The sequence below is a fragment of the Pocillopora damicornis genome, chromosome 4 (genome assembly GCF_964200805.1).
Source record: "Pocillopora damicornis chromosome 4, jaPocDami1.2, whole genome shotgun sequence".
Taxonomy (NCBI): domain Eukaryota; kingdom Metazoa; phylum Cnidaria; class Anthozoa; order Scleractinia; family Pocilloporidae; genus Pocillopora; species Pocillopora damicornis.
In genome coordinates, this window is record NC_142673.1 from 467790 (window position 1) to 491494 (window position 23705).

The 23705-nt window shown below is 36.1% G+C and overlaps 2 protein-coding genes and 2 long non-coding RNA genes across 10 annotated transcripts; 3 read left to right on the forward strand and 1 right to left on the reverse strand.

Annotated features, from left to right (window-relative positions):
• Positions 1–488: 488 nt before the first annotated feature.
• On the reverse strand, positions 489–3729 carry LOC149046358 (uncharacterized). The gene is made up of 3 exons (XR_016185653.1): positions 3547–3729; positions 2527–2596; positions 489–2421 (listed from the first exon to the last, which is right to left on the reverse strand). It is a non-coding gene; the product is annotated as an uncharacterized LOC149046358 (long non-coding RNA).
• Positions 1819–3761, forward strand: LOC149046359 (uncharacterized). The gene is made up of 3 exons (XR_016185652.1): positions 1819–1942; positions 2947–2990; positions 3626–3761. It is a non-coding gene; the product is annotated as an uncharacterized LOC149046359 (long non-coding RNA).
• Positions 3762–5333: 1572 nt separating this feature from the next.
• Positions 5334–11736, forward strand: LOC113672711 (epithelial sodium channel subunit beta). Its single transcript, XM_027189041.2, has 12 exons — positions 5334–5616; positions 5833–5944; positions 6094–6331; positions 6557–6687; positions 7089–7252; positions 7628–7738; positions 8152–8266; positions 8362–8440; positions 8692–8749; positions 9600–9667; positions 9803–9878; positions 10879–11736. Exons 1-12 carry the CDS (start codon positions 5341–5343, stop codon positions 11041–11043), a joined length of 1593 nt encoding a protein of 530 aa, XP_027044842.2. The 5' UTR covers positions 5334–5340; the 3' UTR covers positions 11044–11736.
• LOC113672732 (acid-sensing ion channel 2) lies at positions 11726–22932 on the forward strand. Of its 7 annotated transcripts, none has more exons than XM_089203045.1 (14): positions 11726–11974; positions 15454–15560; positions 17080–17395; positions 17873–17990; positions 18268–18562; positions 19120–19253; positions 19723–19886; positions 20318–20428; positions 20536–20650; positions 20749–20827; positions 21328–21385; positions 21462–21529; positions 21728–21803; positions 21971–22932. In XM_089203045.1, the coding sequence occupies exons 3-14, from the start codon at positions 17120–17122 to the stop codon at positions 22145–22147; spliced, it is 1671 nt and encodes a 556-aa protein (XP_089059171.1). In that variant the 5' UTR covers positions 11726–11974; positions 15454–15560; positions 17080–17119; the 3' UTR covers positions 22148–22932. The 7 variants fall into 7 exon arrangements, 6 of the variants coding, with proteins under 6 accessions (XP_089059171.1, XP_027044869.2, XP_027044873.2 ...); XM_027189068.2 differs by having other exon boundaries at positions 11747–11952; XM_027189071.2 differs by lacking the exon at positions 11726–11974 and adding an exon at positions 13838–14136.
• The last annotated feature ends 773 nt before the right edge of the window (positions 22933–23705 follow it).

Sequence of the window (23705 nt, forward strand, 5' to 3'; positions counted from 1 at the left end):
AATTATATTTATTGTAAATAAAGTTTATTTATCAACACATGTACTTTATTTAACTTTGATATCATTTAGTTGCCCCAAACTGCCTTTTCGTTTAAACCATACAGCATTTTTATTCGTGGCATTGCTCTCTCCTGGTCATAAACTTCCTTCAGATTTATCAGTTGATCCTCAGATATTAACAACAAAGGATTTTACATTTGATTATTATCAGTTTTGAATATATGATTGTCATATGACTTGCATTATTTCAGCCTGTGGATTGAAACTAGCCCAAAAGCTTAATTATAGCCACAGGCGATGGCACGCGCTAAACAATCTTAACGCTTTCTATATAAAAATGAAATTTGTATCACATAACAAGGATCGCATTTTCACAGTAAATGCTGATTAAAGAAGTGTTGTGGTATGTTTTAACTTTTTTTGCATTGAAAGTTCGATGAGTACATCTGTTTGGATGCAAGGTAATCAATTTCAGTAGAGTCTCCGTATTTTGTTATCTTTTAATTTTGTTTCTCTTTTGACGTTATGTCAACAGAACGTTACCCCACTCTGGAACGCCTAGCTACGAATTAACTTTTGAAAAGCCATATGATTATTGGATTCACACGACATCGTGAAAATTTAATGGACGGTTTCCGACCAAATATGCAAATTTGAGTGACCCAATTTTTTTGACACGAATATGTAAAAATGCCTTAGCTTCTAGGTTAAAAATTATGAGAGGTTATTATAAGGTAAACCTACGCAGACATACTAAAAGGAAAAACACTACGTGTAATAGAAACGCTACACTTAGCTTCCCTTTTGTACAAATAAACAAATTCTTTATCTGTTGAAGGTTATAGGCAAAAAAGCGTATTAAAAAGTGCTAACAAGCTTCTATTTATGCTGACATGTCTATTTTTATGTTTGTTCCCACTGGAAAGCCTTGAAAAAATGGGAACGACTCGAGTTTTATTTCCTGAAGTTTGTGATATTGTCTGTTTTGCACTACTATAAGCTTATGGTTTCAATGTCTTCTCAAAACTCTCAAGTTTACACCGGAACAAACCAAGGGCTGAGAGAAAAAAACACCAGCTATAACACAATTATGATAAGGTTTATTTTTTGGCATTTTTTTTTTCTTAACTCTACTTACCAGCTCAACACAAAGATTTATTTGAACAACTGAAGGGTTAGTAAGCTGAGTTACAATGTTTTGAAAAAAAAAACCCACTTGATTAATATCTGAATAACAAAAACACAAGGATGAATGTTGAAACAGGCAAATTAAAAAATGAGGAAAGTTTTCATTTTCAGAAAGATTCCTCGATGTTTGACCATAATGAGAAAATATTGATTTGAAAAAATTCTTCTTTCGAAGAGTTTAGGAGCATCTGTGGTATTTTTAGGGAAAACGCCTCGTTGTGGATACACTTCTTGCATTTCACATTTGGAAATTCCTTCGTATTTAACATAGGTGGAATACAAAGGACTTCAGTTCTTCGCTCAACTAAACCTGGAATATCACAAGGTAATACTGGAAGTTCAAGTAACATACCGAGGTAGGTACTTTGGCATTAAAGGTTTTTACATCATTTTTTTGTGGAGTTTCATTAACGAACTCTATAATTCAGATGGCAACTCAAGCTGATAATTTCACCAATCACCTACTGTAATGATAACATCTGCAGCTGTTGTTACGTGGACTGTCCAAATGTGATCACGCGTCATTCGATGGCTTGCAAGGAACAGGAATGTCGTGGATATAGCTGATAGTTTGACTGAGTGAGCTTATTCAATCATTACATGTGTTCTACTTTGCTTGCTTTAAAGGGTTAACACTGGAGATGAATATTCAGAAACAAGAGTTCCTTGATACCACAGCAGGAGCAGGAGTAAGAGTGGATATCTCAAATCAAAGACACCAAGAGGCGAATCTAGATACCAATCCTTTAGCATAGTGAGTTATTATTCTTTTTTTTTGCATTCTCCATTACAGACTGTCTTTGGACGAACTGATCCCGCTAAGGATGATAAGCGTTGTAGAGAAGGAGACAAATTCACCCGGAAAAATTTATGCACGGAAATTTTGAACACCTCTTACTCGATGACGACGGTCAATCCAATTTTTTATCTATCAACATATCCATTCGTCGATTCAACCATATAACCAGCAATCCATTTATGTCTGTACATGTTATATCCTATACGATCATGAGTGTACAGAATCTTGTGTTCCACCTTGCAGGTACAAGTGTAGGTTCTTTTTAGGATCTTTTCGGCATACATACTTCAAATAATCAATATCGCTTTAACAAAGTAAATACAATTTTTGTTTGTTTGTTTGTTTGTGTTTTTTTCAATCTGGTAACCGACGGAAATCCGGATTTTGTAGGTCGGTGTTTTTCCAAAAGAGTGCATCTTTTGAAGTTTGGCAATCTGAGAAATACAAGGTATTTCAATGATCAGGAACGCTATGTGCGTGGAAAGGGGCCGCGTTTTTGTAAATGTCAATCGAGTTTTTTTTTAGCTCAATATCCTTACCTTTGATGATGACTCTTGATCGATAACTATTAATATTTTGATGTGCATAGCTTTATGATTCAAACAAAACCTGTCAAGAGAACCAAAAAAATAAATAAACAATAACAACAAGAACAACAAAAACAGTTACAAAACACAATCAGACATAGCATACATTCGTAATAATAAAACCCCATGGTAAGAATACAAATGAATTATGAAACTGTACACTTGTGATAAATCCTACATTTTCTTCAATAATAATATCATTACGTGGCCAAGTTCAAGGAATGGTAGATAAAAACTTTTAGAAAAACCCTGGTTTAAGGCCATTTTCTGTCATCGAGATATATAGCACGGTGTTGTATTAACTTGACAGTTCAGCTTTCAGGTCTTAAATATGAGGTCATAAGTCAAATCTTTTCATACATATATCTTTAGGAGGCAGGTGGTCAATTAAAATTCAGCGATGAGGATTTTGGTTCGTAAGTATTGCATTTTTTCTATACTTTTCGGAATTAATTTATACGTGGAACTCTTAATTCTTCAAATATACTTTTTTCTGTCATGACGTCAAATTTGATACTCAACCCATTTTGTGTAGGAGAGTACCAATGAAATCAATACTAATTATCAGTTCAAGTTCAACAGATTTTATAATCCCCTCAAAAATAGTTAATTTACCTTACATTTTTTAATGGGATTATTAGAAAAAATAACCTGAGGCTGCACGTTTTTTATCAAGAACTTGAAAGAGAAGTAATTAAGGAGGTAATGTCGTACACGGTAAGTAGCAGTAGTCGATACAAATGTATTTGAACAGTTATAACTGTTTTAAACGTTTGGATGGAACTGGGAAGTAATATAAAATAATGGAAGCATCATCTCAATGTCGCAGAAAGAACACACGATAAGGATATGCCGGTGCACAATTTGAGAGTGACAAAGTCTTTCTTACCAGACTCTCTTTGTGAGAAGGCAAGTTTCGTTGTGAATAAGAAATAGCTATTTTAACGGAGTGGCCCTCATGCTTGTACCCACCATGTTCAATCGACTGTAGCTGTTCACCTCTTTGCCAACATGTTTTAATAATCTGTATGTCCTTACTTTCCTTTTTTAGATGGATGCGTTTATTTCAGGCGTTGGTGGTCAATTGGGACTTTGGGTTGGAGTTTCTGTTCTGCCTCAGGTTGAATTTCTGGAGTTGATAACAACGCTCAGCCGCTTTGCATTCAAGATATATACAAAAAGAAATCAAGTTATTATTGCAACTCCTTCAACTTAGGCGAAAATGTGGTCCATCCTACGTTGGGTTTTTTCGAGGAAACTTTGCAAAGATGGCATTCACTTTTTATATTTTGTTCACTAAGTCCAAAATGTAAATAGGAAGTGTCTGTAACCAATTCAACTATAGTTCTGAAGACGATTTAAGAGATGCATGAATTTGACAACGATTTCGTTTTAAAACCATTAATAATGCACGTCTGAACAAAATGTTAAATAAGTTTCCAAACCATGAGGCAGAAAATAAAATATTTTTATCGCAACACGTTTACAAGGGATCATCGTTAGGATCATTTTCTACATAAAGTTTGCTTGAAACTGAAATTCACGAGAAAATTTACATTTATAACTAAGCTTGGACAACATTTGTATCCGAGGCTTGCGGATTGTTGTTATTGAGATCAAATTCATACGGTTTCCTTAGGAGGCAGGCCAAAGAACACTCCATTCTGATTACAGTTCCTGCTGAAACCAATTTGTTTACATTTTTATCTATTCAGATAACTTACTTAGTCATGGTGTGAAGCTAATAAAGTTATCTACTATGAGGATCAATGAGGCCTGGGTTGAATAAAGTATTTTCTATTGTTTGCAATTTTTAATTAAGGTCTTTTCAGCTTACATAACTCACTCTAATACAGCAGAAGAGTATGTGGTTTAGAAACAAAGAATAAATAGAAATACAAACAGATCCACGCAAACTTATTTGTGGAATTAAAGCCCAGTATATTGTAATTTTCCTTTAGGATGGAGGTGCGCACCGAATAATAGTTCATAACAATGTTATGTAATCATGTTTTGGGAAGTGAAGCAAACGGTCCTTGTTTTAATCCGCTTCTATTTACAGTTTCAAAAATGGAAATTCTTTAGAAAACTATCTAGACTTAAAGACGACAAACGCAAAAGTGGATAACCCCTGTTGAGTAATTACTAATTTGATAAGCGATTTGACCTTACATAATTGAGTCATTGGGACATCAGCTAAGGTGGCTTAAGGCTGAGGTAAGTTGGGCCTCTGAAATTTTTCCATGAATGTTTCTAAACGTTTATTTTTTGGAGAGGATAAAAGTAAAAAAGTAGGCTTAGAAGATACCCAAGTAATTAATGCAAAAAAAGTCTACTGAAGAAAGTTTAGGCTAATAAGGTGATAGCAAAATGTCCTAATGAACATTTTTTGTTTTCAAAAAGTCCAAATGTTTAGGTGAAAGAGTGATTAACTTGCTCGGAAAAAAGGAGGTTTCTTTAAAATTTCTTCGATTTATTGAAGTTCAATGGAACTTCCATCGAACTTCAATCAATCGATTCCACACTACGCGAGGTAACCAAGAAAAGTGTAGAGTTGAATAAACTTTAAAAGGCTCCTACGCATTAAAATTCTTGACGACCAGCCATGTATACTGACAAGGGAGCAAACCGACCGAAGGGAACCGTTATTAATTTCTGAATACTCGTAGAACTAACAAGATACGGAAGTCTGTTACATATTGTTTTCATCTTTTTATTTACTTTGTTGCATTGATTCATGACTCGTGAAAAAGTCGCTATCACTTCATGAGGGTTACCATGGAAACTCCAAAGGCAAAACACGAAGAGAATACGACAGGTGGAACCGAGATCAAGTTCAGTTCAGTCATCCGGGAGTTTTGTGACAACACAACAGCGCACGGTCTGGGGAGGATACATTTTGTTAATCATTGGATCAGGAAAGTGTTCTGGAGCTTATTGTTTATTGGCGCTGTCACAATGCTTTGTATTCAAGTACACACTTTGTTCGACAAATATCGAAAGCGACCGCTGACAACTTTAGTCACAGTAAAAACAGAGACGGTGAGTCCGAGTAGACCTTCATGTTCTTTATGACATAAATAGTGAAGATACTATTTCGAAGTTAACATCACAATAGCTACTTTACCTTAGATAAATTGACTTTCTGTGTCAAGGTTGAAGTTCATTCATGTTTGGAAAAAAAAAATGGCAAGATATTTCCAGGAGTGTTGATGAACTTGCATCTCTAATCAGAATTCATCTGTATCATGATTACAGAGTCTGGAATTTCCTGCAGTAACATTTTGTAACTTCAACGCCATGAAGAACTTCACAATTCAAAGTGGCGATAAGGAGCTGACGGAGATTGTTCATCAACTGCAAGCACAAAGTAAGGCATTAATTAGACTCGGAAATTTTAAAGCAGAAAGAGTCAGAGATCGAAGTCAAAGTTTTGTCAGGGAGATTTCCTCTGCTTTCGACAGCATTCAGGACTGAAATGTAAGAATTGAAAATTTGAGAACTGGGTCTTATTTGCAGATTCGTCAAAAGTGCCGGATAACGATACTTCCGAAGCAGTATCTGAAAGCAGCAACACAGAAGACATCGAGTGGAGCCAAGAAGACTTCCAAGACCCAGAAGATCTTGATACGAGATATCAAAGAGGAAAGGAAATGTCAGTGTTTTTGGCGAAAGAGGACTTGCAGATTCTTACTTTACTGGGACATCAGTTTAGTGATATGGTCCTGTCTTGCACATTTAGAGGAATGTCATGCAGGTGAGGAACTTTGTCTAACTTCAACGGATAACCTTGATAATGCCTTGAAAACTTCAGGATTTAAGGCAATCTGACATTATCTAATTTTCCAATAATCATTACAGTCGAGGGGGTTGTTTTGGATGATCACAAATTCAAAGAAACAGGTATCGCAAGAACAGGAGTATCATGCAATCAGGTTGTGTTATTTGAGATCAACTTGTTCTTATTCTTCGCTTGTTTTAGAAACTACACAACATGGAACTGGACATCATTCTGGCATTACAAGTACGGAAACTGTTTTGTATTTAACGGTGGCCAAGTGAATGGAGTTCCAGTGGACATTTTGAGATCGAACAATCGCGGCCCTTCTGAAGGTGTATACTAACTGTCTTGTTTGATCAGACCTTCATTTGACTATCACTCATAACTGATCACGCTCCATTTACCTCTTTGAGCATGAAGCAGGAATGCCTTGAGGGAAAGCAAATTTGTTTGAGGACTTTAACTCCTTATGCAAGAAAGGCTAGTCTCTTTCTTGATGGTTTGGTTTTATCAACTGAGTTGATAATGGATGGAGGGCTAACGCTCGAAACATCAGCTTTAGAAACTCCTTACGGTGGCCAATTTACTAAATCAACTCAGTTGATAAAGTAACAGCAACACAATTTCTTTTGAAACGTATGCCATCTCTTTCTTCCCTGTGTTAGGGCTTTCAAATACGCATGCTTTCTTGGTATCAAAAGTGTAGCTTACTTTTGTCTACTTCGATTCAAAGGTCTCAATCTTGAAATTAATATTGATCAAGAAGAATACATCGGCCAACTGACTCCACAGGCAGGAATAAGAGTGGATATCTCCAAACCGGGAGAAATGCCATTCCCTTTGGAAAAAGGAGTGAGTTTGGCTCCAGGGTACGCTACAATGCTTGGACTTAGAAAGGTATAGTCTGCTGTAATTCTTTGGTGCCGACTGAACATGAAGAGATTTGTAGTATAATTCTAGAATTACTGGAGGTATATTTACATCTACCGTTGCCATAGAACCCAGCAGCAGTGGCATACATACTGTAATTGCCACTGTTAAATATGTGGAATTAGTTATTGATTATTATCTGGATGGGCGATAGCATTTTTTAATCGTAGTATCACACAAATTATGAATAGCAGATTAATGGTTTGGATTGACCTCTTTGCGTTCAAGGTATTTTTTGTGGCAAGCTATCGCATGCCAGCAGTGTTTGGCTTTTTGCAAAGTTTCCTCTCCTATTAGCATGAAGCGCTAACTGGAACTTAAATCTGGTTCATCTCTCCACAGATAATCAAAGAAAGAAAAGACCCTTTCAACACAAAGCGTTGCCTGAATTCAGTTGATCGAGATGACAATAACCTATACACTCGCATTTTTAACGTAACCTACTCGTCTACGGTAAAGTATAAATAAATAAGTTTAATTAAAATCATTTTGAAAAGTTTATTTTGAATAACAAAATTGAGGAATAAAAATTCCGTACCTACAACTTAGGTTTAAGGCACTTTCTTTACCGTTTTCTCTTTCGCTGAATGATCGATGGATGATGTGCAAGCCATATCTTAGGCTAGAAGTGCTAACTTTGATTGTGAAGCAGTCTTCCTCGATTAAAACAAATGTTGCTTATACCAGCACATTCTCCATTCTGTTATTCTGCTCTTTTGTGGTTTTCGAGCGTGGAATTTTGATTTAAAGAATAATCGGAAACGTAGAACAAAGATCATTTATGTTGTGCTTTTTTCGGTTCTGCAACCTTTTCATTAATATTAAGTTTAGTCTCAGAAAATATTAGAGTTTATGTCTATTTCTAGGCTTGCAGAGAATCATGTCTGGCTTACAATCAATTCGAGATTTGTGGTTGCGTGGAATACAGATTTCCAGCCGAGGGACTATTCAACATTTGCAGTGTCACCAACATTAAAACACGTAAGGATTGAAAATACATTTGCCTTAATGTAGATTTATGCTTACTTTTAAAGTAAAATCTTTTTTGAATTTCTGACATAACTTTTGTTTTATAGTGAAGTGCCTCAGCAGAGTTCAAAACCTCTATAAAAACAGCAGATTGAACTGCACTCAGTCGTGTCCACCTCCATGCATGTAAATGAAATCAACATCATGTTGATTTTCATATCCCAGTAGCTGTGTCTTTTCTCTTGCAGGCCTGGTAAAGTGGTTAGATTGATGGTGCAGCCAGATCATTGCATCTCTCTCCAGAAATACTAATGGACCGGCATCATGAAATCTAAATTAAAGAATCATTTCTGTTCATTATCTGTTACAAAAATTGCCTTTTTCTACACATTTTAAGTAGCTTTTAAATCCAATATTTGTTAACTTTCTTTCCACAGGCTGGAAGAGTTCAAAATAAGTTCTTCATTCGCTACCTGGCCTTCGCAAAACTATGAGGTAAAAAACATTTAGCCACATACACTCTAGATCACAATAATTTTCATCAAAATACATTTTCAATGAAATGTTCTAAAAAGGGAAATTCGTGGATTTTTCCCGTGATCAATTAAGTTCCGGAATGGTAAAAGGAATTTTCTAGTAAAGGATGGGTGAAGTGTGGAGGTGGATCTGCATTGGTACTGATATTTTCCTATTAATAAATCAAATGAAAAAATTACTCAGCTCTGATTGGTTAAGATAAATTTTCAGGTTATTCAAGGCAGAAGAGGGTTAATTCAGTGCAAAGTAGTAACAAACCAGACTGAACAATTCCTTGAACTGTTTAGCCGGAATCTGAACTTTTTTGCGCCTTAAAGATGTGAAAATATCATTGTATATCATTTTCGATCGTACGTGGTTGTTTTGACCGAACGCACAATGTCACTTGCATAGTTTGAATAAATTATTTTTGCACTTGAAGCGCGCACTTTTCTTCTGCATAATTATGATTATCTGGTTTTTTTCATGTATATTATCATGACGTAGTCTAATGATTTTTCTCGCGCAATTTGGAATGAATAAGCCGTTTGTGGTCTTTGAAAAGATTTACTCCTGCTTTTCTATTCCAAATTGCACTCGAAATCATGTGATTATCTATAGTTATTTCATAATCATTGATACTTTTTCATAAATAGGTGAGAATCATGCACCCAATATCATGGCCAGAAACGAAATATACCAACCCCAACTGCATTTATGCCCTTACTGCGTGTATATGTTTTTACGTAAGAATCTTTCAAACGAATGATAATTTCTATCTGGTATTTTGTTTCTTTCATTTTGTTGCATTTCGTTCTTCTTTTCACAGAAGTATTATCAAGAGATAGTGCTAGAAAATTACAACAGATTACTCATCACCAAATCTGGATCCCACAGGTAAGGAACTTGTTCAGTCATAGTCCGTTGACGAAAATAATGAAAAATTAAAAGTCAGGTTGAAGATACTCTCATAAGCTGGTAATTACTAGAAATTTTAATATATCTTGTGGTGATCTATTTTCATGAACGCAGAAAAAATGTTTTGAAACTGCAAGTTTTCTTCGAAGATCTTGACGTGGAGGTCGTTTCAGAGCAACGTTCATATGAAGTGAGTAGCTCACATGTCTAATAATAACATTTCTTTTATTTCGGTGCGGATGAACAGAAATCAAATATTTGCAGAAAGGAAGCAATACCGGACATTCCTTTTGTTTCAGACACATCTTATAGCTCTTTAAAATGCGTCTTTTCGTTTTTCAAGAGAGATAGGCCTTCGTTGAGGGGTTCTTTAATTAAAAGATAACTGGCTATTGTTTCAACTGATGTTGGAAATGTGAAAACATATGAAGTCATTGAGTGATATATATTTATTTCCGATGTGGATCGTGACGTTTCGCCTGCACACTGCCAGTCTTTCTCAAGAGAGTTTTTTGGTGTTATCACTCGTAATTTATATTACAGAGGCCTTAAATTTTTATAATAAAAAAAGAAAAGGGGAAATCAACCATAGAGTTTCTTGTCTTTGTTGAAGCTACCGAATAAAAAAGACCAGAAACCCAAACTTGCCCTCCTCAAGTGGTGTCTTTTGCTTTTCCCCGGCATTCGAAACAAAGAACAAAAATTTTTTTCTTAACAGATATTAGGATATCATTAACTCTGCTTTTAGACATTATGTAAAGCTCAGTAGCGCCACCATCTAGTGCGAAGTAAGAAACGCTTTTTTTCGTTGTTTGTTCGCAGTGAAAGAGGGAATTTAACTCCATTCAAGTTTAACTCACGATACCAAATAGAAAGACGAACTCTTTGCACCAGGGAAAGAAAAACCATGTCTTGGAAACATAAGCTTTTGTTTTTAAGTTGCTTAATTAAGACTAACGCTCCAGAGCCGATATCGTCCACTGCAAGAATTATCGGGCAATACTTTATGAAAGAACTTAATTGCTTAAGCAAAACTCAAATATAAATGTACCACTTGTAATCATAGATAAGATACTTTACGCATAAATATCAAATGGAATCGTACGGATATTTGTTTTGATACTCATTATTTTTGCTGTAAATTTTCTGGCCAAGAAACTTTTCTAACAGCTGTTTATTTTTTACCTCAGCTGGTCAACTTTGTGTCAGACATCGGTGGTCAACTTGGCCTATGGATTGGGTTCTCTGTGCTGACTCTGGCTGAGTTCTTAGAGCTTATTATGCTACTGTGTCATCTGGCTGTCAAGAAATGCTTCAAGAAGAATGGCACGTCTGAGAGTTATCTTCCGAATTAAGGCTGAATGGATTATGAAAGGCGAAGGATTTTATTAAATGCTTAATAACACACTTTAAATCTCTCTCAATTTCCTCTCTTTCATCGTTGATGTTTGCGTCTTGTTATACATGAAATGATTTTTACATTGAAATTTTTAATTTCAATGACGAGACTATTTTCAGAAAGACAGAAGCGGAACAATCATTTTTATACGCGAACTTTCATGGGCAGCATTTAAAGTGATGAAATATTGGCTTTAATCCATGAATGGAATTTCCCACTTTGAGTCTCCCCTACCTGATTAATTAAGATTTTTTTTATAGAATATGACTAAACAAATCATCAATCCACAGAGAAAATAATTTTTTTGTCAATGTGAAACTGGATTTAATACGCCCTCTACTGCCCTGTTCATTCAACTTCGACCCGTTGCCTTTTCTCGTTGTATTATATAGCACATAATTAGTTGGCATGATAACTCTAACACAGCCAAAATGATTATATCTATTATTACGAAGGGTTTCGTTTATGGCAGTTTTATTCCAGATATAAATAAGTTTACAACAGACGGTAATTACGGTGCATTTTTGAGCATGACACCATCAGCCGAGAATTCATTTGCGGCACATATCTCTATTCGCGTCGCGTGTCACTTTTGATGACGAGCAATTTGATGTTGATCACCTCAGAGAAAGAGCGGATTAAATTTATTTTTAAAAGTCAGCATATATCTTACGGAATCGATCATTGATTTCCTGAATACCGTCATCAAATCAATGACTCCATTCTCATTACTGAGTCATCGATAAGTTAAAAAGTAATAAGCGAAGCACTCATCATGTTCAGCTTCTGAATTTCACGATTAACATGAGGTAATTAACAGTCCTCAGTCTTCTTGGATCAGTGATCATCAGCTGTGTCTCTTTCGGTAAGGAGGACTCACATGTAAGGTAATATGTACTAGATAAGCAAATCAGTTACGTGTAATTGGTAGATATTTCTTTACAAGCTAATTTCCTTTCATTCAAATCGGTAGCTTTTGAGACTTAGATTAATTAACCTTTCTTGTAAACAATAATCTTTATCAACGTTCGGCTTCTGCTCTGAAAGGGTATAAATTCTGTTAGCACGGTTTCGCAGATCTCGCCACGTGTAAGCCCTCGAGAAAGTTAAGAGAAGCATATTATGCACGTTTTGAAATACGTCTGGTACTTCACTTTTTCTTTTATCCACGAGTAGGAAACTTGTAGCATTTGTGGTAGAATAAATTTTGGACTTTATAAGAAACATTGTAGATATTTAAAGAACGGTTCAAGCTCTCATGACATAATCAAAATTCAGTCGGGAACCGTGTAGAGCAAAATAGGATAAAACTAACGCAATGAAAATAGAAGTTTTTACCCTCTTGTAATTTTATTTCAACACTCTTGTAATGTACTTGACACAAGTATTTTCATTTTTTGATTCTTTCAATATCAGTTGAAGAGCAAGTCTTGTAATGGCAAGTGTTCTGAAAGAGGATTAAACTTCAACTATAATTTATTATTATTAATATGAGAATAATTTTTATTCTAAATTACGGCAAATCTTTTTAAATTAATGTCTACCGACTTTCAATGAGCAGAATTATGTAGATGGAATATCAACTTGCTTTCCGTGATAAGGCAAAGGTGATATAAACTCAGTAGCTAGCTCTAAATCCAAAAACGCGGCTCTATATCGCCGTAAATGTTACATACGGCGTTACGGTAATTTTTGAGTTAATCGGTCCAAGTAAGACTGGTATCGCCATTAAACCACATTTTCACGGGTGCGAAAACTTCAATAACAAAATATATTCCGTACTTCAGTGACCATCCTCACATCAATGCAAAGACAACTTCCCTTAGAGAATAATATTATTGTAGTGGGTAAGTAATTAGATACCGTAAGCCAATGTGTTTATCGACACTCTACAATGCTGGCTTGCTGCATTTCAATGTCGTTGCGTTATTACTTCTTGGCCAAATAATTAACAGAGTTACTATTAGCTTCTGGAAGCTTTTAACTCAACCCGCTGATGCTATATTTGGGGTCTTTAATAACATATTTAGTAGATACTTTGGTTACAACTGTTTGTCACGGCTGAATGCATTTTTTTAAGAAGTAGTTTTTCGGAAGGCGTGTATTCCTCTAACTTTGAACTTGCGATTAATTTAGGTAATGTATAAAATAAAGAGTTACATATTCCTGAACCACAGCTAATAACTGCAACCGGCAGATGTTATTTTTGCAAATGATGTTTCTTTTTGTTTCCACGAGAGGGCTTCGATCTGTTCCTACTAAATTAGTTCAAACGTAATTTCCCAGAATACACTTTTAACAGGGGTGATTCTGTCACCAGTATTTCACATTCAGTTAACCGATTTTTAGCAAACTCTTTGTACATGCATCAAAGCAAAATAGCTTGAAAGCAAGAACAATCGGAACTCGAAACAAAGATTTTGTCGTGCTGAGCGATTTTATGATTGTCGGTCTATTTTTCAAACGTTTGATTCGTCGAATGAACTCATATTGTAAGTTTTAAAAGAATAATACGCTAGAAGTGAACGACGTTGAGTAAGACGAAGAACCTCACATAGAAGCGTAATTCATAACAGCATCAGTTCAGTAAAGTCAAGATCTCTGTGTGATGAGAGTCTTAAGTTCGGCCAAAACTGAAATACGAAGTAGAAGTTGCATTTCGTGTCTTAAACACATTCCTAAACTAATTCAAGATGATGCAAGCATAAATTGTGTACAGTTTGTATTGTAAAATAACCCCCTTCCCACATAATCCACAGACTCAACTATAAACGACAGTTGTCCAATGTACCGAGTAGCATTTGATCAGCCCTTCTGCCTTGATGGGTAAAATTTCGGCAGGAAAAAGATAAATCTTCGAAGCTTAATACTGCCTTCGGTTTAAATTCAGGCCAATTCAAGAACGGAATTTATTCCATGACAGACTGAGAATTCATACGAACTAATTATAAAAGATAGCTGAAAAACGTTTATGTCAAAACGTGTATGGCGGTTATAAAGAATTTGATTAAGCAGTAACTCAGCAACCATCTCAGAACAGTCTCAACTGGTAAGTGCCTCAGCACCAGCTTGTCTTTGAACTTTCATGATGACATATGAAATTTCTCTCTCTTTTAGGCCATTGATTAATTTTAGTCACTAAATTAGTGTTAAGAGAATTAGAAACAGGTAAGGCAAAAAATTATTCCGTTTTGAAAAGTTTCTTTCAGCAATGGATTAAAAAAATCTACAAAACATGAAAAAACTAACATGTAGTGATATTATTTTTACAACAACGCTTATCTTTAAATCCATTCTATGTTTTATAAATTAAAATTAAAGAATAAGTGAGGGCGAAGATTCACAATTTCATTTACATTACAAGAAGATTTGAAACTTATCTATCAGAGTAAATTCTCCCGAAGTGTTTGCGCCTGATTCACCTCGTAGTAAACGAAATCTTTGAAAGATAAAAAGGTGAACTATACATTTACAACTTTTAAAAATTATTTTAACATTGATTCTGTGACTAAATCAATAATGGATGAGCTTACCCAAAATATGTAAATGAAATATTCACACCTCTTAATTTCTGCCTATAAAAGAGGAGAAATTGAAGGCTGTGTCCTTTGGACGACAAAAGTATATAACAGCATAGAACCTCGATCAGCGTGTCACTATGTACTGCAACTCGATAGATTAACTTTCAACGGAACTAACAATATCCTATATGTTTGAAAAGAATATGAATCAAAATACCGTTGCGTGTGACCGACTCAGTTAGATGTTGTCTGTAAAGATGTAAACCGAATAAAATACCCTAAGACTGGGCCACGCGGGGGCTCTTAAGTTCTGATGTCCAATTTATGTCTGTTTGTAGCAAACTGAGAAAAACGCGTCTTTTCTTAATAAAAATGTTTTGGTCCCTTTTAGGAACCCTTTTTTTCGTGCGAACAAATTCATCTACGCCCTTCAAATTTACATCTCTGGTTTTTTATCACGAAAGATTGTGATAAATAACTTATTCACTTTTACATCCTTCGCTTTCATGAAGAGTTAGTGAGATCGTTTTCACAATCGACTCTAGTCTGAGAAAAGGATAGCTTATTTATTTTCTTTCCCAACTTGAACCTATCTATTAACATGCATGCATTCGGCATATGAGTATAGACATTTACCTCCGTTTACAATTATTTAAGGTTTTATAAACGAGTTATGCTTCACCACACCTAACGTTTTTACGGCAGGTGATGATTAAAGTATGTTAATTCTATCGGTTCGGTACGGTGTGAGAAAAAGAAAGTATTCATTTTACTTTGCTGCATTAATGAAGGACAGCACCTGCATATTTTTATCAAAATTAAAATCTATTCTCTATTTAAAAAAGTCTCCAATGAAGAGTGATAGCTGTTAGTGTGGACAAATTGTAAAAGAGGCAGATGTCAGAGGAATTGCTTGAATCGAGAGCGAAGACGATATTGCAGTAAGAAAAAGGTATGGTACTTTTTTTTTACAAAAGAAATATGATTTGGGACTCAGTAAGCAAGCTGATGCGTTGAGAATGTTTAGTGTGTTGAATTTCAGATAATCTTAAACTGGATGGATGTTTCAGTTTCATTCGGTTGTAAATCAAGATTGTTGAATTGACTATCAGGTCAGGGAGGTTTTCCTCACGGTGGCATTTTTAGCGGAAAAGTCCTTAACTTTGCTAAGGTTATCTTGAGCATGACAGGACGGAAAACGCGTGCACTGTAAGTACCTCCCGTTGTCCCATACAAAGCCTTAGAAAAGTTTTCTACTTTTCTACTAGGTACTTACAGTGCACGCATTTTCCGTCATGTCATGTTCTCGATTTCTCTATATAAACAACGGTAATTTATTCATCGCAGTTTATATAGAGAAATCGAGAACTTCTCGATTTCTCTATATAAACTGCGATGAATAAATTACCATTGTTTATATAGAGAAATCGAGAACTGTGTTCCTACTTCTCTTTGAACGCCAATCAGACACAAACCCCCTTTCAGAGCGAGAGGACATCAATTTTAGAGGTTTCGTAGACCAAATCGGCAATATAAAGAAAATGATTTTGCAAGCTTTTTCCTTCCGAAACGCCACGCGAAAATGCGAGACAACATGGAAGCTTTGTAAATATTCAGGAAAATTACGCAAATTAATTGCGGTGCTATTTAATTTATAAAGAAGGTTGAAAACTGTAATGGCAAATCCATTGAATAGTTTAAAATATTTTCTGTATGACTATATTGAGTGAAGTGTTGTCAGGAATCCAAACATTGATTTGACTAAGGCTTTGTATAGGAGAACGGGAGGTACTTACAGTGCACGCATTTTCCGTCCTGTCATGGTGGTTACGGTAGAATTCTTCTTTTTCGTTAAATTTTTAATGAGTTCTAGGCCTGTGTATTTGTTTTCATGTGGTAAACTCGTAATGAGAAATTTTTTTCACGAATTTTTTTTCTTACCAATAATTTACAAACAATATTTTGTTTAAAGTCTGGTAGACTCTTCTTCTGCTGCATCACCGCTTTTCTTGTCCTCGGAGATGGTGAAGCGGGTATGCTAAGTTTTTCGGCAACAGAAAATTTACCCTGTTGAGCTGCCTCTTGAATAATTCATAAGAAATGACTCTAGATGACTCTTATTTGACTGCACAGAATGAGAAAAAACTGACACAAGACTTGGAAGAGTTCCGATATTTTACAAGGAGACCATAACTTTTGTTTCTGGGCATGACCACTATTCTCAAACAAAGTGCATTGCGTTTATCGTGAAACAGAACTTTACGCTGAGTAGCGGTAAGTGAAGTAAAACGTTTCACTTCGGAAAAAAGGTTTTACAACGCCCCTTACTGTAGTGGAAAAAAGCTAATCTTTGTTTCTTATTCATAATTCAGTCAAGGTGAGGACTTTTGAATTTCTGATTACTTCAGTTTAACAGAAAAACTGAGCCAAAGGTCGGGTAAATCTTTCATGACACTTTTTTATTTGATAAGGCTCTATATCATTCGGATGCATTGGTGATCATATCCGGAGATGGAAATGCAAGAATTAGGAAGCCATGATGAATCAGAAATCGAACATGAGCGAAACGCAAAAAACATGTTCTGCTCCCTCATCAAGGACTTTTGTGACTACACATCTGCGCATGGCCTGGGGAGGATAATGGCGGCGACACACTGGGTGCGAAAAGTACTCTGGATCATGCTCCTCTTAGTTGCGATGACGATTATGACGATTCAAGTGAACGTTTTGTACCAAAAATACCAAAGCCGGCCTCTGACTACCTTGGTCACAGTTGAAACAGCCTCGGTATACCATTTTCAATCTATTTTACGAAATTTTTAATATTGTTTCATTAAATGTAAGAATGGGACCTCAAAGGGACACTGGAACAGAATCGTTAAAATTATATCAAGCATGCACGAAATACGATAAAATACGAACCACTATGGTTCCACGCTCGGAGGATCAGAAGTCTAAACATAGACAGCACCCTCAATACTATATCTTCCATTTTATTTCATAGTGAAAGAGGCGGGAATGCAAACGTTTCTCTTTCAACAAAAAACCGCTCTGGCGAAAAAAAGTGATTGTCTTTTTGCCAAGACCTCTTTAAAGCGCTTCCCCTCGGTACCAAGGTTATCAAAATATCGCCTCTTCCTCTGTAGTGTTCATAAATCTTTTTTAAAATATGCTCTCGCCTACGTTCGCGTTATCAGTTTACGGTCTCATATTGATTATTAAAACATGTCTCAACTTTCCCGCAATTAATTTCATATTTTGCAGAGCCTCCCATTTCCAGTTGTTACGTTCTGCAACTTCAATGCTCTCAAAAATGATTCTCTACAAGCTGCTAAAGCAGATGGAATGGATATTTTCAAAAACCTCTTCACAAGTGAACTTGGTAATGCTGACAGATAATATAATTGTTTAGGAAGTTATAGTTCCGCAGATAAGCAGGCACAAATCTACTACCAAAGTCTACTTTTTGAATAACTCGGTCACGAGAATCTACTGATTTTCTGAATTCTACCGGAGTATGTTTGTTTCCGACTTGTAGTTTAACACATGTTGAATTAATCGCATTGTAACATAATAAACGACGTAGAGACATTATTGGCGGAAATGGGTATACATTTCTGACTGATGTTTTTTATCGTGTTTATCTGCCGCTGATTCAGCTAAAAACATCTCAAGTAGCCAGAGAAGACGACGATCAAATGATCCTGCTCCAACTCTAGAAAGCCTCGCTGATCAGGAAGGTTCAAGTTATGATTCTGATGACGATGATGACGGGAACCTTTCTTGGGATGACGACGAAGAGTTTCAAGATCCGTTTAAGAAAGACCCAACCTTTTTAAAAAATGAGCAGCTAGCGGTTCTTATGGCTAAGGAAGATCTTAGACTTTTAAGCATGATAGGTCACCAATTTGACGATATGGTTTTGTCCTGCACTTACAGGGGTGTTCCATGCAAGTAAGTTGTACGTTAGCTGTTTTCGCTTACGTTAAAGAGCAATTTGCAATTGAGTTTCGAAAGCCATCCTGGATTGCTGGTTCAGTTTACTTCACTTCGCTCCGTGATTGGTCTAGAAAATTGACGCCACTATCTTAACCAATCAAGATAATCAAATACAAAGCTAATACCAGTCCCAACTTGACCGCTTACTTTTTCCCGCGCCTCTAGCAGGTCACCATTGGTAAATGATGACTTCGACCTTTGTTCTGAGAGGTAGTTGTGTTCAATTTGGTTTTTGTTTTTCGACAGTCAACTGAAAATTGCCCTAATATCATTTTCGTAATAGAAGACTTTGATATTGGCAAAACGTTCGAGAACTTCAAAAAGATATTTAGCCTAGAACTATTACGCATATTCTTCTACCTACATTTCGAACTTCAGAAAATTTGTTTCAGTTAAGTTCTTCAAGGCAAAAATGATTTTACCAATCCTCAGAGCAAAACTAATAGGCAGAGAAGGCAAAACGCAGTTTGCACTCTGACCAAATAAGATTTACATTACCCCTTTTGTTTCAGGAATTTCTCTTCTGTTTTTTGGAATAAGTTTTGGCATTATAAGTATGGCAACTGTTTCGTATTTAACAGTGGAAAAACGAAATCAGGGAAGGACGCACCCATCCTAAAATCCAACAAACCAGGACCATCTCATGGTAACGTCAATTCAATGATTTCCTTATCTCCTTATCTATGTGGTACCATCTGGTTCCAACCTGTACATTTACGCAAGAAGTAAACCAACTGAGGAGGATTAAAGCTGTCATATTTGATTCACGAAGACAGCACGGAAGCGAGGAGTGAAAACGAATTATTTGAGGGAACCTTAAAAATTGATTGACTATCATTTTCTCTCATGAATGCCTTAACGACATTGGTGAATTTTTAAGTACTTTCAAATATCCTTGATTTGCAGACTGCGCACGTGAAGATGGCGACCATATTAGCGGGCGCGAATGTTTATAAGTGCCACCAGAGAATAAAGAAGTGTCTTGCTAAAGAATGGTGTATATCTTTACATTTACGAGCTCCTGTAAAACTCGCTGACAGGTGTTGCAGAACTTGCATCATTTCACCAGCCTATTATTTCCAAATAATGATAAGAATGTTTATGCTACTTTTTAGGACTCATCTTGGAACTTAACATAGAACAGGAAGAATACTTGGGACAAATGAGTCCAGAGGCAGGAATTAAACTTGATATCTCTCCTCATGGTGAGATGCCATTTCCACTGGAAAGGGGCCTGAGTCTTGCTCCAGGATACGCTACCATGATTGGAATGAGGAAGGTAAAGGAATTCAGCAGCCCGATAGGCCAGCAATAACATTGGTAAACAAAGTCGGAATGAAGGATCTTTGCGGTTGGCAATGATCTCAAGGACAGCACACGCCCACGAAAATGAATTTGGGGAAACTAAGTACATCGGTCTTAGCTTAGTTTTTTAATGTTATTTAAAACATAAATGAAATATCAAGTGAAGAAATGATCCTCACGTGTAAAGTGTAGTTCAAGCAAATACAGATAAGACGCCTGAAAATTTTCAGATCTCGATAGGATACGAACCCGAGGGTATTCCAACCAACTGAGCAACGAAGCCGCACGTTAAGAGTGAGGCATTATAGTGCGTTTTTCGTTTCCGATAAGAGACCTGATTACAATTAAAATCAGTGAAATTTACCCAACTAAAATTGTGTAAAAAAATTATTCTGTTATTAATAGGAGGTGATAAAGAGAGAGGATCCATTTCAGAGCAAGCGATGTTTGAAGGAGGTCACCAAAGATGATACTAACTTGTATACAAAGCATTTTGGAGCAGTATACTCTTCAACGGTACATTGCTGTTGTCTACGTTATTATATTGTCGCTATATGTCTGTCGTTCTTTCGTTTAAGCACCAAAATCCTCTAATCCTATTCGTTGTCTTAAAATTCATCCAGGCATGTAGAAAATCCTGCTTGGCGTACAATCAGCTCAGAAAGTGTCGATGTATGCAATACCAATTTCCAGGAAGTTCCAAGTATGGTATCTGTAGCGTCATCGACAAATCAACACGTAAGACTTCACACAAATTTTTTAAGTTTTTTTTTTTTTGGTAGTTTTTCCAAATACCTCTTATTAACTTCAAACAAAATTTTGTCCTTTGTCCAAAGTCAAATGTCTCAGCAACGTCCAGAAGATGTTTAAAGAGAACAACTTGAATTGTACCACATCCTGTCCGCCACCTTGCAGGTAAAGACAACTAAAATTACAAGAAATGTCCAAAGCAAGTCATAAAATTCAGGATATTTTACATCTTTAGGAGTTACAATTTTCTTTTGGGACAAATTACTGCACAAAGTTATTGCTTATAACTACAACGTAAAAGGCAAGTTGAAACAAAAAATTTAATGCAATTATCGTTTCTGACACTATTGGAAAAAGAATGCTATAGAATGCGCTTCTCGATCGTTTTGTGTCCCATTTTTTGCACTGGACTGAGAGAGAAGGAGGAGGTGCCTCCCCTCTCCGTTCTTCCTCCTTTCTCTGAGAACACTATCAACAGTAAAAATACCGTCATCTTAACATTTCCCATTGTTGAGTTTGACGATGTACTCTTCTTAGATGTTTCGCCCGCCTAATACCTTGGCTGCCCGATAAAAGAAACACAGCGAAAGTTGTGTTTATAACGCATAGAACTTGAAATTGTTGATGTAAATATCCTGATACTCTGATCTTCAATTTTTTTTCAGAGAAGAAGGTTACAAAATGAGTTCTTCGTTTGCTCTTTGGCCATCGGAGAAGTATGAGGTACAGCTCATGTTTACTGATCATTTTCATCTAACGTTCTTCAGCCCTTAATAAGTTTGCTATGATCCACTTATAGCCAATCTACGAGAAGGCTCTGCAGAAGGAATATAAAATTTTGTTCACCAAGAGAGGATCATCTCACAGGTAAATAATATTCATATCAAACGATAACCGAAGCTCCTCCAGGATAGCCACTTTAACGAAGTAACTGTTGAGATAGGGGGTTCTTTACAGAATGATTTAAACGTATTTAATAATCTTAAAATCCAGTCAAAATTTATTTATTTTGATGAGTTCTAAAATAGTTGTAGTCTTTTTTAACTTTTCTTTTAAATCAAACAGAAAAAATGTTTGCAAGTTACAAGTCTTTTACGAAGAACTCAACTTGGAAGTGATAACTGAACGGCGGTCGTATGAGGTATGCATGTTAATGAATTAGACGAAATAAGGAATTCTTACTTCTGACAGCAGTCGTCAAAGGCAGTCATGTGGTAATCTTAATAAAACATGCCAGTCTTTTTTTTTTTTAACGTTGAGGTTGACGAACCTGGAAAATTGATAACGAGTGTTTCTGTCCTTTAACAGATTGAAGATTTTGTATCAGACATTGGCGGTCAGTTGGGTCTGTGGATTGGTTTCTCCGTGCTGACTGCAGCTGAGTTCTTAGAGCTGTTCATGCTCATATTTCACGCAGTCTTCAAGAACTGCGGGGCCAAGAAGACGCAAAAGTCAAACCACATCCATCAGGATATCGTGGCCTAAACAGACAAAGCTGTGGAATTCCCCTAGCCTGATAATTACCAATTCAAAACCACATTTCCACGGGTGTACTTCTTTGCCACGATGGTGTGGAACGCTTGATTACGTGATGTGAAACAAGACTTCCTTATCCTTATTTTATGGTTTAAAAAGAGAAAAACTCTTGTTATTGGTTACGACAAGGTGTCAGGGGAGAGCATTCTATAATAATTAATTCACTTTGTGTTGTGAAACGATAGCATCGTTGCTTGACTTTTTTTTCGTTCCGTTTTGTATTTCTGTGTTGATTTTCGGATTTTTTAAACGTATTCAATGCAACAGTTTCACTCATATATTTAACTTAAAAATAGAAGAGAGAAAGTGTCTTTTTCACACAAAAGAATATAGTTTCCGTTACCGATTAATCGCCACACGAGGCACTGTGCAAAGCTTTTTCGGTATGTGAAGGTATCAGGCTGTAGCTATTTTCAGTTCCTTTCAGTTCGGTCTTGCCTGCTACAACCCCATAGTTTCTTATTGCATACTGAAGCATCTATCATACTTAGAATTACAGAACCATGTCTTCCTCCTTCAATGCGACTTGAAGGTCTCTCACTGAGTGCTGTGCTACAAATATTAAACCAGGAAATAACAAAATATAGGTCGCTTGATAATTTTAACTTAGTCACTGATATCGCTCTATTTAATAACAGGTCAGTTTTGTTAAAAAGTGATGACTTTCATTGCTACACAACCCACATTCTCATTCAATTGTTTTGAATAAAAAAACCATCTTTCAGTTTGATATCAAGTTAAGTTGATGTTTTTATTTACATGTGAGTTTCATCCGCAAGGACCTCCCTGCACATGTCTTCATTGATCCCAGCCAGTCGAACATCGATCAAACCGAACCGATGAATCAGTTTTGATCAATTTGATCAAGTGCCGAGATCATAGATGTTGCCTAGCTACAGAGCAGTCACAAACAAATGGGATTAACAAAAACAGAAAAACAACACGTGCGTGGGTGGTTCTTCCGTGACGCAGATATGCTCGTTCGACCACACTTCCGGAGAAATATTCTCACGTAAATCCTTACCACCTGATTAGTTAGGGGTTCGGAGAAAAGCGCGAGTAAGCAGGTAGACTGCCAGCTTGTCTTGATCAAACAGGCTCCTTTCTTTGTTAACGACGTCCTATCAATTAGAACAAAAATGATTTCTCCAATTCTCTGAAACTTCATTATTTGAGGAAAGAAACCTCGTAACTGAATCGAAAAGCACATCCAGGTCTGTTGAAATAACGGAATAAAATTGTAGGATATTCAATTTTCTCTATGTAATTCTTCTTCCAGTAGCGATTAGACGTTGTTGCTTTTTGACCAAGTTGATTTTCACGATGAGGTCTAGTCTCACCGACCATGTTTCCCTGCACGTTAACAATGGCTGCCTGTAACATTGTCTAACATTTAGAAGTTTGTCACTTGTTATTGCTTCACTGTGATAATTTTGTTTTCACTCTTAATTGAAGAATCTTAAAAAACAGTCATAGCTTTTATCGGATAACACTTCATACGAACAGT